The 19,802-nt window shown below is 42.3% G+C and overlaps 1 protein-coding gene across 3 annotated transcripts in view; it reads left to right on the plus strand.

The window, feature by feature from the left end:
- Positions 1–19,802, plus strand: part of KLF7 (KLF transcription factor 7) — an 84,775-nt gene that overhangs the window by 27,109 nt on the left and 37,864 nt on the right. Inside the window, exon 3 of one of the 3 annotated variants that reach the window (XM_033112189.1) lies at positions 12,028–12,661. In XM_033112189.1, the coding sequence (XP_032968080.1) occupies positions 12,028–12,661 (634 nt within the window). The remainder of the gene's footprint in view (positions 1–12,027; positions 12,662–19,802) is intronic. The other 2 variants (XM_033112190.1, XM_033112191.1) reach the window with 2 other exon arrangements.

A 19,802-nucleotide genomic window follows, 5' to 3' on the forward strand; every position in this document is an offset into this window, starting at 1 on the left:
TTTCATTGAAGGACTTTCATTTCAGTACTGACGAATGTGGGGATGCCAATATTGGGGACCAAATTGATGTGACCCTCAAAGGTTTTGCAGTCCAGTGGCCAGAGTTGCCTTTATTTAGGTGATAGAAAAGGCAATAAATGATATAAAGTAGGTTGAGCCTCTATCTTTAATCTATTCTCTTAGGACACCAGTTAATAAGCATGTGGTGCGTTTGGCCAGGAGAGGGGTGGGTTCTGTTCATCAGAGTGACACTCAGGGATGTGATGCCATATGGGCTGCTGAGAAGAAATGCCCTCTTTGCATCTGTCTGCAAGGGCCAGTGTGAGGACCAAGACTGATTTCTTTGCCTTGAGAAGAGGCTTCATTTTACTCCTGCCTGATGAGTATGAATCAGCGAGTGCCTTCTGAGTTCTAATTGAGCCTTTTGACCTAACGAGGTGGACATTTTAGAATACATTTCCTGGTGGAGCGACCAGGTAACATCTTCCCTGGAATTCCAGGATGGATTAATCAACTGATTAATCCAGTTGATTCACTTATTCAGTCAACTAGTATGTTTTGGATGCCTTTTCCAGGCATTGTGCTGAGTGCTGCGGATTCATTGGTATAGATTAAGTCTCTCCTCCCCCGGAACTTCCATCATACTAGGGACAGAGAGATCATTTAGATCTGTCCAGGGCTTGGGAAGTACTCAAAAGCAAGTCATACCATAGTATGATGGAGAATGAATAGGGTGTTTTGGCTAGTTTATCTAAGCAGATCAAAGAAGGACTTTCTGAACTGGTGACAATGAAGCCAAAACAGAATAGATGGAAAGGATGGAGGTATGCAGTGACCTGGGAAGTCTGCCTTCTGGGGTGCAAGAACAGCGGGCACTGTGGCTCGAGGGAGGCACGAGCGTGGTGTGTTGGTATGAATGGGAGAGGGTAAGAGTTGAGGAAAGCAAGGCCGGATCCTGGAGCGTCTGATGTGCCATGGCAAGGAAGTAAGAGGGATGGCAAGTCATTTGAGGACCATCGGCAAGAAGTTTGAGCTGGAAGGGGTCTCGGAGAGTGTGGTTCACTCATTTGCAGAGAAAGAAGTAAACTCCCTTCTCAGGTTCAGTAGTTTGGTGGGGAAGGGAGAGGTGGTGTGGGAAAGGTGTATTGCACCTGATTCCCAGGCCAGGTACTTTTCATCAGTAAAAAATGGGAGATGAAAATAGAAACTTTTCCACTTGTCTTTATTGCTTCTCTTCCTTGTGGTTTCTGGAAGCAAGGAGAAAAAAGGAAGTGGCAGATGAGGGAGGGCGTCACTCTCTGGCGTGAGAAATTGGCTTTTACTTCCTGCACAGGTACATATGCTCAGGGCTGCCCTGTGGCCTTTTAGGAACCTAATGTGCCTCTCAGTTGGGAAAACTGTCCCACACCGCAAGCTTTAAAAAAATGTTTTTCAAATGAAAACCATTGAAGAGATAATAGGTAAGTATGATCTATAGTTAAAGCTTAAGATACTGATGTATCCTACAAGAAATATTGGTAATAAATACATATACATTGTTTCTGCTGCTCTTTTGGTGACGAAGGAATACTTTGGCTTTCGTCTTGGACCCCTGGCTGACCAGGATTGTGGTCACTGTTGCTTTTCAATTGGATTGTTTGCTTGGGAATTGCTCCATCCATCCATCCATCCATGCATCCATCATCCATCCATCCATCCATCCATCCTCCATTTGACAAATGCTTGAAGCAGACCATGAGTCAGGGACAGGTCTAGGTGCCCTTGAAGAACCCACGTTCTAGTGAAGTTCACGTTTAGGTGCTGATGTCCGTGGTGAACCAGGGAATCAGTTTCCTAGCACCTTGTTAACTTGGATTAGTGAGTGTCTTAGGCTTTATAATCGAGGCCATGAGCCCCTGTGAAGAGGAGGGTCCACAGACCACCTTTACCCAGGTTTTCCAGCCTCCTTTCTGTACTACCCATTTGGGCAGCAGAGCCAGGTGTTGGTTCCTTTGCACCTGTTGTGAATGAGCCCGTCTCACTTTTCAGCCTTTACCCATTCTGCTGCTATTTCACAGCAGCACAGAACTCGCACTAGTAGGTTCGTTAGAAATCTACTCACCTGGTAGGTGAGGAAACGGAGCCCAGTGAGGTGTGTCACCCAGCCGGAGTTCCCTGCTCTCTTAACCTTTCGTACTCAACGGCTGTGCTTTACTTTGATAGTAATTTGGGATTTCTGATTTTCCCTTTCTATGCCCTTGATATATTCAGTGTCCTCTTAGAAGTGCAATGAAAAGACCAGTAGTTATATAATAGCTACAACATACATAGTGTGTGTTGCAAGCCCGGTTCTAAGCACTTGACATGTATCAAGTGATTGAACTCTCACACCTTCCTGCGTGGTAGGTTGTACTATTACCTCATTTTACAGATGAAGAAACTGAGGCACAGAGGGGTTAAGTAATTTGCCAACAGCAATGCAAGCTAGTAAGTAGTATAACCTGAATTTAGACCCAGGCAGTCTGGCTCCAGGGCCAGTACTCGTCTGCCTCTCGGTGTACCGGGGGCCCGTCTGTTTCCTTAGCTGGGGAGAGCGGCACAGTGGCACACCCAGGCAGCCACTTTAATTACTTTGGGAAATTCCAAGTGCCTCAAATTAAGTAAAGGGACAATCCTCCATGTCAGGAAAAGCAGCTTAGGGCTTGGTTTCATTAATTTTTGGCTGCCGTGTTCCGCAGTCTGAGGAGTAGGACAAACATTCGTCTTAGCATCTCCATATTGTCTTCCACATTCCACACCAGAAGTTGGAAACTCTCTCAGTTTTGAAAATATCCTCTGTGATCACCAGCCACTAAATTGCATCTGCCACTGAGGGCCCCAGTGGGGTTTGAACCTGTTCTTGGGAAATTCAAACTTGGTGTGCGTGCGTGTGTGTGTGTGTGTGTGTGTGTGTGTACACATTGTACACTGTGCTTTGGGGTCAAAGAAACAATTGCATGTGTATATATATATTTTTATAGGGCATAGGGGAAAGGTATATTAACCAAACTAAGAAGGATATAACATTGTTCCAGAAGAGTCAGTGAAATGAATTTGCTTTAAAAAACAAAACCAAACCCCAGTAGCCTGAGTCAGCCTGTGCAAGTGACTTAGGAGAGGAAGGGGAGGTGATGTCATATGTTCGGCATGTTCCCATGTGGCCACTCTGTGCAAAGGGGCCCGGGGAGGTTGGGCTGGGCGCGTACAAAGTTAACTGGAGTGGCTGGGGGTGAGTAAGGGCAGGTTTTCAGACACCACGATCTTTCCCTGTTGCTGTTTTTCAGTCATTTGGCCTTGAGTGAAGAAGGCACTCTAGCCAATTAATGTTTATTTGTTTCCTTTGGCGAGACCTATTGGGGGAAGGGATGAGATGGGTGAGTTTAAAATTGCTGTTTTGTTTTTGCATTTTGGAAGAAGAGGCAAGTAATGTGAGTTTGGGTTTCCAATGAAGGCTCCCCTGCCCCACACCCCCACCCCCTTAAGAGGCAGGAAGCAGGACATGGCCAGCTGGTGCCTTGAACTGACACAGGTGCAGAGGCTGTGGGGGGCAGGGAGCCAAGAATAATTACAGGTTTCTGAAGCATCAGCCCTGCCTGACACAAGCGCTCATCGTGCAAACTGCTCTTTATGGAAAATTAATGGTGAAGCTGAAAAACTGTCAGGCCGTGTTGTTCTTGGGAAGCCATCACTCCTTGGAGGGAAGGCCTTCTCCCCGGCCCCTGGGCGCTCAGGAGGTGCTGGGACAGGGTGCCATCTGTCCTGCCCAAGCAAGGACTGCTTGGCACTCATGCACAGGGATGGCTTTTTCCTTTAGGAGTGTCTCTTCGGCATTTTTTTTTTCTGTCTTAAACCTCACTTTCAACCCAGATGTAGGTCTTCATTCTAGTGGAGGATGATGTTTCATTGACTCTCAAGGCATGAGTTTCATTTTGTCTGTGAAAGTGTAATGACCGAAGCAGGGACATCTAATGAAACTTATTTTCAAACTGTAAGGTAACAAGTGGGATTTCCTCCAGTGCGTGTTGAACGAAACAGTGGCTAGTTTAGCAGACCCAAGCATCTTATGGGATCCAGCTGTGCGTGAGCAGTGGTGTCTCTTGACCGCTCAGAAGATTGAATTTAGTTACAGTCCAGTGGCCAAATAATAGCAAGTGCCTCTTCTTAAGGGCTGACGGAGGGTAGGTGCTGCAACTGGGTAGAGGCCAGAGTCACAGACTTTAGATTGGTATGTTCTGAAAAGGAACATCTGGAAGAACGACCCCGGATCCAGATGCAAAGGCCTCTCAGTGCACCGGCCATCTCGTCCCTCGTGGGAATCGTTTGTTTTGAGGATCCCCGACACTTGGAAGGAACACAGTGCTGTTCCAAGTGGTTGGAGGTGTGCAGGGGGGCATGCTATCCTTCAGGGAGCGTAAGACCTGGGCCCCGTCTCTGCCCAGGTTACGTGACTTTAAAATTCACGTTAACATTTAATTCATATTTGAGGTGTTTGGAGGTTTCTCTTATGTGCTGCAACTAAGGAATCCTTCGAAGATGAGAGGGGTGTTTGAGGCCATTTCTTTCAAAGATATCACCTTCTTCCCACGCCTCTCATCTAGTTGCCTTCCTTTCCTACCTCCCCAAGGAAAAATGTACAAACAGATTTTTTCTTTGTATGTTGAGAATAGTTTGGGGAGGAGAAACGCTGAGGGGGTTTCCGTAGCAGTTTTCTAAACTTTCGTGTTTGTTTAGCATTCAATTAATTTTCGCAGCATTGTCTCTCAGAATTTACAAATTACTAGAGGGAACTATTTCTTTTGATTTCAGCTCCAGCAACCAGTTGATGTAAGAAACAGTGGCAAGGAATGCAGTCTTCCATGGTTACAGGACAGTGGTTATTTTGTGGAGTTCAGCAATTCTGACAGTGTTGTGTAATACTCTTCTACCTCTGGGGCGTGCTATTGATGATGCTTTTTTTACCTAATAGCTAAAAAATGCAGGAAGAGATTTTCCCTTATCCTGCATACTTGCTTACCCACACTTTCTAATCTAAATTCATTCTCTCCTAACCTTTCACCCTAATATTTTCTGGCAATGAAAGTTAAGAAAAAGTAAATATTTACTTAAAACTTTCATATTTATCCCTTTCTAGATCTTACAGGGTTGATTCTTCTCACTGGTTCTTACGTCCCCTCAGCCATGAGTTAGGTTCAGTTAGATTCTCCTCCTCAAACCCGCTTTGCACCCAGAAAGATGGTCAACAAAGTTCAAATGCTTGGTGTGTGAGGCGCTCCCATGGGCTTTTTCAACTTATTAACAATGGTTCTTCTTTCCCTCTCCTCCAACCCTGAGAAAAATGGTTCCAGAACTCTCTGGCTGTGCTCTCCACTTCCTTTCCCATCCTTCAACTCAGACCTAATTTTAAAAGAGTAGAAATGTGTCAGAACCATTACATCATATCATCCTTTGGAAAAAAAAAATCATACAGTTCTCATAAATACCAATTTTTGCAATCCAGTAGAGGTTTTCAAGTTGGTGTCAGGAGTCAGAGGAATACAGATTTTGCTAAAAAGCGTGAAGTGAAAGCATATCTATAAGTTGGAAAAGAATGAGTATTTTAAAAGATCACTTTTTTTTATTAGTTTCAGGTGTATGAAGCTATGTAATAGTTAGACTTCACACCCCTCACAAAGTGATAATGCCCCCTCCCCCCCAATCTACCACCCCTCTAACGACAGAAGCTCAGATTACTCCACTATGAGTAGCTTGTTTTGTGTCACTTTTTATTTCAATTCTGGGATGTGTGTGAAGATTTCAAAGCACAGAATGTATTAAGCTTTGGGACACTCCCAAAAGAAAGGTAAGGGATTGGGCTCCCTGTTTCTGTACTTCGGACTTTTTGGGGACTGTGACACCATGGTTAATAGCACGTGACTAAACCACACACAATAAATGTCGGAAAGGGGTTCCCATGGGCAGCCAAGTGCAGTTCATCTGTGTAAGTACCTTGGTGAGCATTCTCTCTGGGAACCCAAGTCCACCCCTTCTTTACTGGAAGCACCATCATCACCACCACCACCACCACCACCGGGTCAAAGTCTGATCGCAGAAGAAGCATGACTTTGCAAGTTACCATGACGTGAGAAGCTATATCTCTCCATATTTTTGCATCTAATCTTCTTTACCCAAATTGTTTTCTCTCTCTGTACTTTTAACTCTTGGACCTTTTAGGTGAATGAAATAGGTATAATACTTGGGATTAATGTCACTAGCTAAAGGGTACACAAGTGACTAATAAATGATTACAAACATAGGTGGCCTTTTATTTCAATGACTATATTATTACATAAACAAATCATTAACAAAATGTAGTTTCTTTTATTTATTTATTTATTGACTCACAACTGAAGTATACATGGATCCAAAGACTCCAAGTAATTAACTCAGAAGGACACAGTTATCAAGTGGTCGCAAAAGTACTGGACCAATGACTTTGTCTTATGTTCATATTAAAAGACACAGAAATAAAGACGTTTTATGTTCCAAACACTTGGTTTCAAAGGGATGGCATTGAGGAACCTGGACTAGAGTCTGCCATGGATCTAGTTACAGTGCTGGTGGTGGATGATTCTCCTGTGTTTCCCCGAAAATAAGACCTAGCTGGACCATCAGCTCTAATGAGTCTTTTGGAGCAAAAATTGATGTAAGACCAGGTCTTATTTTCGGGAAAACAGGGTAGCTCTGACTACCCTGGAAGTTTTTTCAGGAAGTTCTAACTATAACTTTACACTGTTTCACACACTTAGACATCTCTGCCATCTGAGATAACAGAGGTTGAAAGTAAAGAGAGGAAAAATAGGTGAAGGATACCCTTTAGGGCAGGGTTGTAGAGGAAATGGCAAAAGTGCCTGGAGATATTTGCAATCCTGACAGGCAAGTTTCATGTACCTTATGAGGAGACAAGGACAGGTTGAACGGGTCATTTGGTAATCTTGGCATCATCACGCCCATATATGACCAAATTTCTTACATATTTCTTGATCCCATGAAAGTAAATATGTCTTGCCAACAGCAGGGAGATTTTGGTGAATTGAATTTGTGCTGTAAGATCTGAGATATCCTGTTCTCTATCAACTTCTGCCTTTGAAACCTATCAGAGAAGTAGTAGACATAGCAGTAATAGGTCTGAATTTTTTTTTCCTTTTTAAACTAGGTCTTGGATGATCACTTTTAATAAGCATGTTTCAACAAGTAATAAACCTATGAACAGAATGGAGAAAGTATTAAAAAAAGAATTCAGGGGGATCATTTCAAAACTAATTTCATCTGATATTTGTTAGGAAACTAGGAGAAGAAGAAACCATGCATTTCAGAGTGGAGATATCAGAGAGCCTTCACAAAGCTCATCTGTGACTCGTAAATAATAAGAAAATCACTTTGTACGTGGGCACATCTCCTTCCCATTGCTGGCTCTAATGGATTTTTGAGGGGGTGGAGGTTTATCCAGTCGCTCAAGCCTTTAGTTGTAATGTTGGGTCAGGGTGAGGGAAGCCTCATTTCTCCAAGGTAAGGTACCAGACAGACATAATTTATGTCATTAAACTGAGATCTGCCAACTCCAATTTGGAGTTTGCTGTCTAGAGTTTCATTGGGACAAAGTAAATCTTTGGTTCTGGTGGACAAACAAACATTTGAACTCTATGACCAAATTTGCAATTGGGAGACACTCTGGTTTGCTGTAGGGTCTTTTTTCTTTTCTCGTCTTCTCCTCCTCTTGTTCTCTTCTCTCCTCTTCTCTCCTCTTCTCTTCTTTTCCCCTTCCCCTTCCCTTTCCTTTTCCTTTCCCTCCCTTCCCCTTCCCTTTGTCTTCTGAAATTATTTAGAATTACAGAAAAGTTGTAAAAATCATATACAGAGTTCCCACATACACTTTGCTCAACTTCCCCTAATGTTGTGTAACCATAGTACAATGACCGGAACCAGTAAATTAGCATTGATGCAATACCATTAACTAATCCATACCCTGTATTTGAAATACATATTTTCCCCACTGATGTCCTTTTTGAAATCCAGGATCCAGGCCAGGATGCATTGCATTTAGTTGTCATAGCTCCTTAGTCTCCTCCAATCTGTGATAGCTTCTCAATCTTCCTTTGTTTTTCATGACCTTGATACTTTTAAAGAATATTGACCAGTTATTTTGTAAAATGCCAATTTGGATTGGTCTGATGTTTTCTCATGATTAGATTGAGGTTATGTCTTTTGGGCAGGAATGACAGAATATTGTCCCCTTGTCAGCCTATGGTATCAGGGGTACATGACATCAATATGTCTTATTACTAGTGCTGCTAACTTTGATCATATGGTTAAGATGGTAAATGCCAGGTTTTTTATTATAAAATTATTATTTTTGTTTTTGTAATTGATATCTTGTTGGGGGGGACACTTTGAGACTAGGCACGTATCATGTTTCCCATACTCATCTACTAATTTTAACATCCATTGGTGATTCTTGCCTATAGTCATTTTTACTTTGTTGTTTGCCTAATGGAGATTTTCTATTTCCATCATTCCTTCTATGTTTATTAATTGTAATTTTACTGTAAGGAGGAGCTGACCCTTCTCCGCCATTTGTTTATTTATTCAACCATTTATTTATATCACTATGGATTCATAGATACTAATTTTATTCCATGGGTTAGAACCCATTATTATAATTATTCATTTTTGTTGTTCAAATTGTCCACCAGATTTGGCCATTGAGAACTTCTTGACATACCTCCGTCACTTTATGAGCACTTTCTTACCTTCTGGTTCTACAAGATATTCAAGGCTCATCTTTTCTTTCCTTTGCCCCTTCCTTTGAATCAACTATTTCTTCAAGGTGCCCTGGTTCCTTTATTGGATAATGATACTTAGAAATCAAGATCTCTGTGCCAGGTATGCTCACTGCGACTGGGGTGTCTTTGCTTGAGATTCTTCCCATAGACAGAGCTAGGCAATATATGTATGTAGACTCATACATGCATAAACACGTTTATTTCTCTATATACCTCTGTGTCGATGTTTGTATTGACACCTATGAGTAAATACTGATACCTCAAATTCCAATTAAACATCATAGGCATTTCTTAAGGAACTGCTTCTAATCATTTTTTTAAAAAAACTTTGGAGACATACTTTCTTTTTGGCTTGGGAATAATGTAATAGTAAAATCCTCCTCATCCTTAGCATTTTAATCTCCAACACTCCTGATGAGTTTCTGATTGACAAAACCTTCTCTATCTAAGCTTTATCTCTAGCTAATATTATAAGAACTGAATTTTTCAAGACAAAAATTATTCCATAATGATTTCACAGGTCTACCCAGCATATCCTAATGGGTACTTATGCTTCTCCAATTCTCAGATATGATAAGAATGCCCTGGATTAGGATTGTAGTAGCCTCTCTTAAGTGGTCCAGATTTCCCGGATTTTAGTAGCGGGAGGTATCTTCATCATCCTTGGATCGATCATTAGTATTACCCATGTGCACCTGGGACTCAGACTAGGGCATACTGGATAGGTTCTTTTTAATCCTCCCAGAAGAGTATGTAAACGTGTTTAGAATATCTCAGTTCCCCAGAACTCCGAGTATGAAGAGATATGAGCTTCCTAACACAGCATTTTTTTTCTTTTTAGCGATTTTAAAATCTTGAGCTAGAAAGTATGTAAGACGACATGGCATACAAACACTCTATCTATAGACAGTGGTGACTAGGAGTGTGAAATAGTCCTTGCGTATGAGGCAGAGGTCCTCAAGGACCTCGTATAACCCATGATTCAGCTGATTTTTATCTGGAACATATCCGTGTCTCAAAGGTCTGGTTCTGCTCTTTGGCTAAAGCTAAAGAAGCATTAACTACAATTATGTTCCAGAAGACGTGTATTAGTAGTCATTTCTAGAATTGCTAGCCTCAGAATAATCCACGATGGGCTGACAGTAGATGGCTTTTGTAGAGTAGAGTAGAATGATCCAAGTAACAGTATAAACTTGACTTTATTTTCGTTTGGTAGACATTCTGTACCTGTTGGGAACCAGACACTGTGCTTGGTAGGTGAAGGTTTTAAAAGAGAAGAAGAGGTTTAAGGGAAATTTCAGGAGTAAAATCTTTTAATTCAGAAGTGAACTGACTGGAGCTAAGACTGAGCATTTTCATATTGGAGAGAAGAAAATGCTAACTTCTAGCAATGTGATGGAAAAAGGAATGGGAAGTTTTTGAGGCATGGAATTCAGAGCAGGGGCCAGTGAGGATAATGTAAATTTCTAGACTTGAGAAGGTGGTAAGTACTGGTTTTGAATATAAAGTGGTGGGACGCTTCTCAGCAGAACTATTATTTAATTAGTAAGTAAAATAGAATCAAAAGGTACTTTTCCGATGAGCTTTCCTTGATTAATACCTCCATATTATAGAGTGTAGAATTCATTGTCCACTCATCCCCTAAGAACTAATCAGCACACTTTATTGTTGTTTGCTATCCCCTTGCTTGTAAATTCATGTCATTTTTAGCTTGTAATTGTTTATTCCATACCTGCATCACTGGGTCTATTACTCTGTCTTCGCCTAAAACACAGAAAGCCTTGCACCTTGCTGTGAACACAGTGGTTGAATGAACACTTATGACGTGAGTGTTGAATGAAGATTAGAACCAATCGTTAGTTTATACTGTTAAAAATCAACAGTGAGACCCAAAGGTGATTCATAGCTAAAAACCTGTTTTTCTTACTCAGTAATGCAGAGTTTTACCAGAAGGCAGGTTAAACCAATCTTTTGAAATGTCACCACAATAAAATCCTTGACAGGTACAATACAACTAGGTATATCATTAAAATACATTCTTAACAGAATAAAAGCCTAGAATCAGAACATTGGTTGAAGACACAGAAGCTCTACGGAGACAGTAAATTAGGAGCAAGTCACATTTTAAGTTTGCCAGTGTTTCTTTGTTGAAGCCCAGAAGTTAGAACAAACAGAGCTGCTGGTGTAAATTAACACCATGGTTTTATTCAAGATTCTGGAAGAGTGGGATTTTTAAGTGAGGAGAGCTTTTAGACCACAAATTTAAATGTCCACTTTTTCCACAAAAGTGATTCCACCATGTTACAAAGACTTATGAGCACCAAGGATAAAGATTTCTTGAAACTCTGAACTTTTTTTTTTTCCCCTCTATGTCTTTACCAGGTGAAAATTTTATGTTGAAATAGATTGGATCCTGTCTTCAACAAGTCAAATAGCTGTGTTTGAACTTATTTTTATCACACAGGCAGAGATGTTCAATCATTGTAATGGACTCATGCCCCTTGCTATAAAGATGTGTAGCAGTTGTGTTTTGAATAACTTGCTCTGAACAATAGGGGTTTTGTCTGGTGCATCAAAGATTTTACAACAGCATTCTTTTGAACAATATTCATTCCTGAAGGTTAGGGAATCCATGCTCAAGACAGCACTTGCTGTTGGCTGATTGTGCCTGAGGCCACCGTTTAGTTTGGGTGGCCCTGGTTTGTTCTTCAGAGCAAGTTGGAAAATGGGCTTTAGTTTTGTCATTTGCTCGAGTCTATTTGAAAAAATGACGTTGGACTATGGGGAGTCTTGTCTTGTATGAAAACCTTGTCTGATTCTGTCTGATTGTGCTTACATGGGAACTCCTAGAGATGCCGGAGCATTTCACCCGCTGAACTGGATTGTGGGGCAGGAGATCATTTTAACGGTGAACGTTCGCTGGGGTCTTGATGGGGTCGCCCGTTTGGGCCTCCAGTTCCCCGTCCATTACAGTAGTCGCATGCATATGGTGTACCCTCATGAGCCCTTCAGGAGTATTCAGGGAGTCAATCACAAGGGCAGACCTGTCAACAGAAGAATTTCAGACATGAGCCATGAAACCATTCTCAGTAGCTTTCTGACTCTTCCTCCACTGCCTGTCAGCTTGTGGCCTGATGGTGTTCTCTGCCTCTGATGGCTGTTTCTCTCCCTCCCTCCTTCCCCTCTGCAGACATGCCTTGAGTTGGAACGCTACCTACAGACAGAGCCCAGGAGGATCTCCGAGACCTTCGGTGAGGACCTGGACTGTTTCCTCCATGCTTCCCCTCCCCCGTGCATTGAGGAGAGCTTCCGGCGCCTGGACCCCCTGCTGCTCCCTGTGGAAGCGGCCATCTGCGAGAAGAGCTCGGCAGTGGACATTTTGCTCTCTCGGGACAAGTTGCTCTCTGAGACCTGCCTCAGCCTCCAGCCAACCAGCTCTTCTCTAGACAGCTACACAGCCGTCAACCAGGCCCAGCTCAACGCAGTGACCTCATTAACACCCCCCTCGTCCCCAGAGCTCAGCCGCCATCTGGTCAAAACCTCACAGACTCTTTCAGCCGTGGATGGCACGGTGACGTTGAAACTGGTGGCCAAGAAGGCTGCGCTCAGCTCAGTGAAGGTGGGAGGGGTGGCAACAGCAGCGGCAGCCGTGGCAGCAGCTGGGACAGTTAAGAGTGGACAGAGCGACAGTGAACAAGGAGGGGTAGGGGCTGAGGCTTGCCCCGAAAACAAGAAGAGGGTTCACCGCTGTCAGTTTAACGGGTGCCGGAAAGTTTATACAAAAAGCTCCCACTTAAAGGCCCACCAGAGGACTCACACAGGTAGTGGTACAAGTTGGCCGCACGTGGTTTCTTCTTTTTCCTCCTCTAACCTCCTAGGGGGAAGGGCTTTCCTTTGATCCAGGCAGTGGCGTCCAGGCCGGCTAGGAGGAGATAGAGAGGCAGGAGGGCCTGTGGGGAAGTGGGGAACTCACTCATGGGTTCCCTCAGGTCTTGAGAGGTCTGGAGTACAGGACACGGCTTGGTCGCGTGCTGGCGGTGACACTGTCAGAGGCGATGCCGACCGCGGCTCTGAGGGTGCCCGGATGGAGCTCTGGCCGCGGGCCGCACAGCCGTGCATGATGCAGGCACTCGTCGCTTGCCGGTTTTAGGAGTGTGGGTGTAGGAGTGTAGTCCTGCAGTTTCCACCAACACTGCATGTGAGGTGGTACATTGGAAAGAATTCACAGTTAAACAAGGGAGCCGGGTGTCCCCATTCACTCTTTCTCCCAGCATCCCTGATTTTTCATCAAAGTCACCGACAGCAGGAGGGTTTCAGAGTTCATTAGATGTGATCATTCTATAATTAATTGGCATCTCCTCTCTTGCATTGTTCTCGGGCGCGTGCTTTATGGAGAGATGGCAGAATGGCTTTTTAATGAGCTTGTTACCGAGAAGTTGCTAAAGTGATTACATGCTATGTGTGTGGTAAGGGTGGGTGGGGACGGAGGGGGCTGTGTATTTTACTCATGACTTCTGCAGGGACTCCCAGGAATCAGTGATCTTTGCAGCCATGGGATAATTTGGAAGAGTGGCGTCTACAGAGAAAAGGCTGAGACTGGCATTTTCCTTAAAGCTGGTATTTGTTCCCCACTTTGAGGTGGAAGTTTAGGGCGAGTGTCTCTTTGTGGTGGTAGCATCCTAGGAGCAATTACTGTCACTAGGGGTTTTAAATGGGTCCCCAACAGTGTATTGCCTATGCTATGACTTGCACAGTAGAAGCTGAATAAGGAAAACTCTGAAAGTACAAGCAACAGAGTAAGAGTATTGTCGGAGAGTGGGTGACGAATCTCAGTTAGGTGTCTGGCGAGAGTTTTTTGGGGCTCACTGCTTGTCTTCCTGGTGCTCTGTGGTGGTTTGTGGACTGTGCCACCAAGGAAATGTGCAGTTCAAAGTTCGTTGGCTGGAAAATCAGAAAAACCTGGGTTCTAGTTTTAACTCTGCCACTCCCTCGCGCTGTGACCTAGAGCGTGTCCCTTTACCTCACTGGGCGTCATTGTCCACCTCTGTCAGACGATCTGGCTCGCAGGGCCCTTTTGAGCTCTAATGTTCTGGCAGCCTGTGAAATGTCTTTGTTCAGTACAAAATACCCTGCCTGAAGTAGGGATGTCTCATATGCGGTTCTTCTCCCGGAAGGATGCAGACTGACATTGCTTCCTAGGCACAGGACGGAGGCATGTGCTCCTCTAATTTGGAACTTAATTTCCCTGGTGGCTCTTGCTGGTTCCTGAGAAGGTTTCCTAACATAACTTCGGAGCCCGGTGGCTCGGTTCAGAGTCCCACTCACGGTTTCCCATCAGAGTTGGGCTCGAATTCTCCACTCCACGTGTGCCAAGGCTAATGCTTCCTGTGGTCAGGGTTGTTTCTCTGCCGTTGTTCTGAAAGTCGTTTCTTTCTCAAGTCAATGAGTAAAGTATCGACAAGACATTGCAGTGCTCCCAGGCTTCAGTCATGACTCATCTCCTGCTCCCTACAGGAAACCAGAGAAAGCGGGAGGAGGGGAGAATGTCGAATTTTGTTCGGGGTGTGGAATTCACAATTATGGGCATGTTTCTGAATTACTGACACTAAGACAGGCTGCATCCTACCTAGTGTGGGGCATCAGAGATTCTTTTATTGGTGGGGGAAGTCCAGAGCATTTTCTTCTTTTTCTTTTCCCCTCTTCCTAAAAGATGTGTCAGAAAAAGAACTCTTTGAGAGTGATGGATTGTTTGGTGCTTTGTTTTTTGGGCATTATCTTCTCAGAGTGAGTATCAAGGTGGAGCTCATAATGTCCCCAGCATCTATAACCACTTGCCTTTGGTGGACTGAAGTGGAAAGACTCCTCCGCCTCGGGGATTCACTCAGGGAGTCCCCATGCATTATGGGAAAAGCAGCATTGCAGAGTGGTTGAGGGCAGGACTCTCATCAGGTGAACTTGGGTTTGAGTTCTGGTTCTACCACTTTCTAGATTTATGACCCGGATTAGTTACTTCTCTTCACTGAGTCTCAGTTTTCTCATCTGTAAAATAGGGATAATTGTGTGTAGCTTCTAGATTGGAAGATTAAATGAGTAACTACATGTAAAATACCTGGCAGATTGTAGGAGCTCATTCAAGACAGGAGTGGGCTTGCCTGTTGTTACCACTATTGCTGTTGATATTAATGGGCAATGCTTTAAAAAAACAACAGCTTTTTGTAAACTAGAAATAAGCCAGTTAGCCGAAGTTAAATACCAGCAAAAAGCAAGTAGCTTTTCTGTCCCCACATTCATACTTTCAGTGAGGGGGTGACGATGCTCAATGATGCTAGTTGTGGAGGGTGAAATTGGACTTGCAAACGCTGGCCCGGTGAAGCTGACAGGGCTTTCCTAAGACAACACGGGGAGCAATCACCTTGCGTCCTCAGAGCAAGCATGGAGGGAACAGTAGGTACTACAAGAAAGAGAAAGGGAGGGGAGGTAGAAGTTGGGGGTGGAGGATGGGGTGAGAGAAGATGAATTAATTTGGATTAAATGGATGGGAATCAGAAGTATTTATTTGGAATTGGTGTGAATGGGGCACATGGGGAACTGAAAACAAAGGTGATAATTTATGTGGTGTGGATGAACTAAGAATAATGAAAAAAGCACGAAGGATGGAATCAAATGTTAAGTGCAAACATATCAAGGAAACGGACTAGTAAAAGCTTGAGGGCAAAGGTGTATGGTGATGGGGATTCAGGTTAGAGAAGAGTCTGTTGCTGTAAGTGATTGGGAGAGCTGCGGACCAAATGTCGAAATGAAGGGCTCTGGTTGGATGCAGGCAAGCTGTTTTAACACAGGGCTCACTTTAATTTGGTGAAAAATTTTCCTTGTCTTTCAGTTGGGGAAGTGTCTGGGGACAGGCTGAAAAAGAAAGATGAGAAAACATCCAGGAGAAAGAGGGAAATGCTGGCATTTTGTTCTCTAGAATTATATATATATATGCTCTCTTTTATATGGTAATGTGTTGAAAAAGAGACACAGTTGGAAAAATGAAATAAAATGAAGTGTATGGGTCCCTTTCTATGCATAAGAAAGACAGTACTTTGTTGGTGATGTGGGATTGCTTTCATTGAGGAATTTGTAAAGTGTTATTCATTTAATCTTTATAGAGATAGAATTTACTGTGCTGGAAAAGTATGTTCCCCTACACCCCCCACCCCAGAGCTGTTTTTTGAGGATTCTGAATCCTTTAAACTTTTTGCCCTGAAGGATGTTAGGCAATAAGGTGATTTTTTTTTTTTTTTTTTTTTTTTTTTTTTACGTAGCAGATGTTCAAGTTGGTAGCTAGAGCACAAATACTGGTTCCCCAAGTAGGTGAAGTTAGGGATGGGGGATCCAGGAGGATGGGGTGGGGGTGATGGAAGAAGATGAGGCAGGGCCTGGGACAAAGGGAATATTGTGGAGCAGCAGAATCTCAGTGAAAGGAAGCATGTAAAAATGGACATATGGTTTATTCATTGGGAAGAGCACTTAGTGCTGGCAAGGACATAAAAATGTCCTTGAGCAGCCAGGCCATTACAGACCTTTCTCTCCCACTGTTTTCTGGTCTTCGTATAATATATTTTTTCTTTTTCAATAATTCAACCATTATGATCATAGTTTTATTCATCTTCTTGGAGTCTGCTAAATAATCCTTGTATTTTAATGCAGGGGAAACGTTCACTTTCAGTTTTTTAAAAAAGTCACTCTATTCTCATTTTCAACAAAAATCAATTTGTTAAAATGTTAGTAGTTTCTATGCAAAACTACAAAAATTATTTTTCACATTTCTTCTTGATCACGTCTGAGATGAAAAGAAAAGCCTATGATTAAAGTGGTGCTTTGTGTTCAACAAGAAGACTTTTCTAATATGGACATTCTCTAAGAGCATGTCCACATTTATACTAGTAGGAAAGTCAGGACAGAGGCCAGCAGTGCCATCTTTGGTGGTTGGCCACAGAGGAGGGAGAAAAGAGGCCATGTTGTCACATGTGCTATGTGGAGGGCTCTCTCATGGACCGGGGTTGCTTTAGTCTAATCCGTGGGTGCTGAGGAGGACATTCTGCATTTTGCACTGAAGCATGTGAAGGGATGTTTCCAGGTGGAAAGGTCATACAAGTGTGCAATTTACTGAGCATTTTATGTCTGCTTGGGGGCAGGTCATAATCAATCAAGATGACGCACAATCTCTACATTTAATTAGGATTTAGGGAAATAGTTTGTTTTCACATAAAAAGGGGGCTAAAATATCACAAAAAGATGAGTGTTGTGTAAGTGCTTATTTTATACATGTAATGAAAATTCTTTAAAGTTTGAAATTTAATAATTTATTTTATTATTCATCAAATACTTATAAAGCACCTGCTATGCATTTTTCGAAGTCTTTTACAGATATTAGCCCTTTTAATCCTATATCAATGTAATGATATAGGTACTATTCTTATAGATGAGGGAAACGAGACCGGAGAGGTCAACTAGCTTGTCCAACTTCACACGGTTCCTAAGTAGCTGGACCAGGATTTGAACAAAGCACTATTGCTCCAGTCCAAGCTTTTTTATGCTAATGAGGGAAAAAGAAGTCAAGTAGATATTTTTCTTAGTAACCCATTATTAAGAGGAAATGAGAAACTTAGAGTTTAAATACAAATTGACAATGACAACTACTTTAAGTGTCTTCTAAATAGATAAAAGTTGAGAGGGTCTTTAAACATATTCCCTCATCAAGTGACTAAGACCCAGAACGAGGAAATTACAAAGGAACAGTCTTCCATTTCCAGGCCCATTATTGTTACGGCTATAGCTGCTATTATTGGTCATTACTATTAAACCTTTTTTTTTAACCTTAGGATTAAAGAGAGCCTTTCCTGTAGTAGTCCCAATGCACTCATTAAAATGACAAATGTTAACGCTCTAGCCTTATGAATTAAGAAAGGGAAGCATTATCATCACATGTAGGAAAAACTGAGGACCCAAAAGGTAAAAATGCCGTAGCCCAGGTTGTACAACCCCCCTGATGGGCAGAATTAAAATTTGACCAATATCCCCTGTCCCTTAGGCTTGTATCGTATTTACTAGATATCTTCCTTCTTACTCACTTTGTTCATTCAGTCATTCCACAGATGTCAGGTGTGGTGCCACGGAGTGACCAGCAGAGGAGAAAGGGGGGGCCCGTTAGAGAATGGAGGTGCTCCAGGAAGACAGAGGCTTAAATGAGAGTATAGTGGCTCCTTTCAGTGGATGATTCCGAGATAAAAAGTCGCTTTTCTTTTTCTGGACAGCATGTTTATTGATGCTATTCATCCTTTTAAATGATACCAATGTGATAATACGCTAATTTGTATAAATAGAAACCCTAATTCAAGGTCAGGCGTATCAGTAGGACAAAATTATATACCTTAATCTAGAACTATGGGGGGCCCATCGACCACTTTCCATTTCTGTGATACCATAGATAAGAGTTCTTTGACCTTACACAATAGCAACTGCAATAGGACATTTTTAAAACATTAAAGGGCCTTTAATTCGCTGAGACATGTGGCTGCTGATGAAGTTTATCTGTGTGTTGAGGCAGAAACTCGTTAAACCCCAATTATGGGGTTAACCCTGGAATAAGGGTTAACTCTTCAGTTCGCAAGGTGGAGAGAGTTTAATAAGAGCATTTGATAGCGCGGATTTAGTATATTCAAGAGTTTCGGAGAGTTTGTAAAGAAGGAGTATGAATGAGGTGGTGGATGACAATTGACGGGAGAATTTTATGATTCAGAAAGTCTTTGAGTTTCACCATGATAATTTTGCAATAAGCTAGGTCTTAACATTTATAGAGATAAATTTAAGTAAACGTAGATTGGATACGATGGCATATACAGAGCAAGCACATTTATTTTATCACTATAACACGGTAATAAATGTAGGCTTGGTGAGAGGCCTATTCCAGACGTCCTTTGAATGGGTAATTGGTCGTCACAAAGTCCATAAACAGATGAAAATAAGAACGGAGGAGAAAGTAGAAACGTGAAATTAATACATATTTCATCACAAACGATATTTATTGAACACCCACTAAACTCGACACTATTCCTCCCTCCACCTCTGAGGACCTTGCTTTTCGATGGAAAGGCCTGAAATATATCTTCCTAAAGTCATTATCTTTGGGAGCTGATCTCTTAAGAGAATAGAGCATGGATTGGGGGTGGAAGCAAGAAGGGTGGGAGGAATTTAACTTTTAGTTTCGAAGATTTAAAAGTTAGGCCATCTCTGATAGAGAAGAGAAAAAGAGGGCCATGAGAAGTCTGTGCAAATGAAGGGGTGACATTGGGAAGGCCACGTGTGGACTTGAAAGAAAACCGTTCCCTTTAATAAATAGATACTGTTCAGAAGCTGTTCTGTTATGATAAGAACGTTAATGTCCGCGATGATCGTGGTTCTTTTGTACATATTATGTCAGGAGGTTTGAGGAAAGTTCAACGTACAGGCTAAGAGGATGTAAGAATGAATTGGTGGTAAGTGATACTTTTCTCATATCTCCTGATGTTGAAACAATCATGGAGTGATACTGTTTGAATCAGGAAAAAAGAAGTTTAAGAAAGTCATGTGTAAAAATAGGAACGAAACCAAAAAACACCTTTTTTTAAAAACTTTGAACTAACTCTTTTTTAAAAAAAAAAATAGTTACTGTAAGGACAGATGAAAAACTATTTATAAAACGATATGTCTTTCTTAGAAAACCATCCAGATTGAATTTAGTAGAAATTATAGTTAAAACCTTGAAAATGGATGATGAGAATCATACTTTTCATAGACGGAAGTTAGTTACGATAAGCAAATGGAACTCTGGGAATTCAGCCTACCGCGGACATACGTGTAATGGGACTCACAGCTCTGCCATACTACTCAGATACCAAAGAAGAGAGCCTGGTCCTTTCCAACCAGATATTCTTGATTTGT

Source organism: Rhinolophus ferrumequinum, chromosome 8 (assembly GCF_004115265.2).
Source record: "Rhinolophus ferrumequinum isolate MPI-CBG mRhiFer1 chromosome 8, mRhiFer1_v1.p, whole genome shotgun sequence".
Lineage (NCBI taxonomy): Eukaryota > Metazoa > Chordata > Mammalia > Chiroptera > Rhinolophidae > Rhinolophus > Rhinolophus ferrumequinum.